General features: G+C 47.6%; 1 protein-coding gene across 1 annotated transcript in view; it reads right to left on the minus strand.

Annotated features, from left to right (window-relative positions):
- Nucleotides 1–1,711, minus strand: part of LOC107459189 (probable polyamine transporter At3g13620) — a 2,542-nt gene extending 831 nt beyond the window's left edge. Inside the window, exon 1 of the mRNA XM_016077406.3 lies at nucleotides 104–1,711. Within this exon, the coding sequence (XP_015932892.1) occupies nucleotides 127–1,521 (1,395 nt within the window). The 5' untranslated portion in view covers nucleotides 1,522–1,711 and the 3' untranslated portion in view covers nucleotides 104–126. The remainder of the gene's footprint in view (nucleotides 1–103) is intronic.

Raw genomic sequence — 1,711 nt, forward strand, 5'->3', positions numbered from 1 at the left:
ATTTTTAACTTAATTTATTAATAAATATAAATATTATACTTTTTAAAAAATTATACTTTAAAAGTTAGTATTTTAAATTAGCTTTGAAAAGTAAAAACTTTACCGGCTCTCTTCAGCTCAAAAGCTTTACCGGGGCAAATCTTCCTCTTCAGCTGGACCATGACTGAACTCAACCCACTTCTTTGTTTTGCATAATTTTATGAAGAAAAAGAAACCAATCCCGGCCAGAGTCATAACACCACTGACCAAATAAACAGTCTTAGTGGCGATAACCATTATGAGTACCAAAAACCCTGAAGGAACCAAACACATAAGAACCAGCAGCGGAAACTTCATTGGTATCTTATAAGGCCTCTTCAGATTCGGTGACTTCCACCTAAGCCAAAGAAAAGAAGCGAACTCCAACAACATTCCCAAACTATACAATAAATTAGCTGAATTAATAATGTCAGTAAAAGCCATGGAAGAAACCGCAAGTGCTATCACCATTGAAATCAAGATCCCCAGCCACGGAGTATTGAACCACTTAGACCTAACACCGAAGAATCTCGGAATGATCCCGATCTCAGCCATTCCAAGCACCTGGAAAGCGCTGCTGCTCAATTGGGCCTCGAAAAGCCCAATTGTTGACAGCACTGCGCCCACCTCGATCCAAATCTTGAGCCACTTCCCCGCAATCATCTCCGCAGCCTGGGCATGGAAGCCTGTTTCCCATTGACTCTGGTCAACGGAAACAGCTCCAATAACCGCAAACAACGGAATGATATACGCAACGCAGGTGAAGATAACGGAAACGAGAAGAGCCAAAGGGAAAGTTTTGTGTGGCTTATCAACTTCCCCTGCCAAAGTGCTAACGCTATCCCAAAAGTTCAGGTTCCAAAAAAGTGTGTTGAAATATAAATTCCAGTTTCTCGAGACTCCTTTCTGCCCCAAACTGAGCCACCTGTGAGGTTGAATCTTGGGAATGGCGATGAGAGATAAGAGAACGAAGGGGAAGAGGGAAACCAGACCGAGCAAAACGGCGGCGTATCCGACGATGGTGAGACCCGTGTAGTTGAGAAAGGAGAGGACAAGGGTGGACCCAACGACTGCCACGTGGCGGGGCCAGCCGGATGACAAGACCGGGAAGAGCTTCTGGATGTAGTCGACGCAGAGGGCGGGGAACGATGCGATGTTGATGACGCCGCTGAGGAACTTCCATGTGCCCATCATTGAGCCCATGAAGGGCCCGAAGGCCCGTTCGGCCCACAAGACGAAGCCGCCGTTTCCCGGGTACGTGGTTGAGAGCTCGGCGGTTATGAGGGCTTCCGGGACGCTCCATATGAAGGGGAAGATGAGGTAGCCCAGGAGGGCTATGAGTGGGCCGGCGGCTTGGACGGCGGGCTCTTCACCGTAGGGCCCACCGGCGACCTCAAAGTAGATGAGGAATATTAGAGGGACGAGGGTGAGCTTCTTGGGGATCTTAGGGGTGGTTGTGGAAGGAGAGGGAAGGTGTTCCTCTTTTTCTTCTTCTTGTGTCATTGTGAAGGGTTTACTGAACTGTGTTGTGTTGTGTTACTATTGTTGGAAACTAACGAAACAAAAAGAGACGTAGACGGAACAGACCCTGTTTTGTGCTGAGGTGACAGTGGTGTGGACTGTGCGAGTTTGGAGATTTTAGGTGGGAGGAGGACGAGGGAGAGAGAGTCAGATTCTCAGATAGATAATGTGA

Source organism: Arachis duranensis, chromosome 7, assembly GCF_000817695.3.
Source record: "Arachis duranensis cultivar V14167 chromosome 7, aradu.V14167.gnm2.J7QH, whole genome shotgun sequence".
NCBI classification, from domain to species: domain Eukaryota; kingdom Viridiplantae; phylum Streptophyta; class Magnoliopsida; order Fabales; family Fabaceae; genus Arachis; species Arachis duranensis.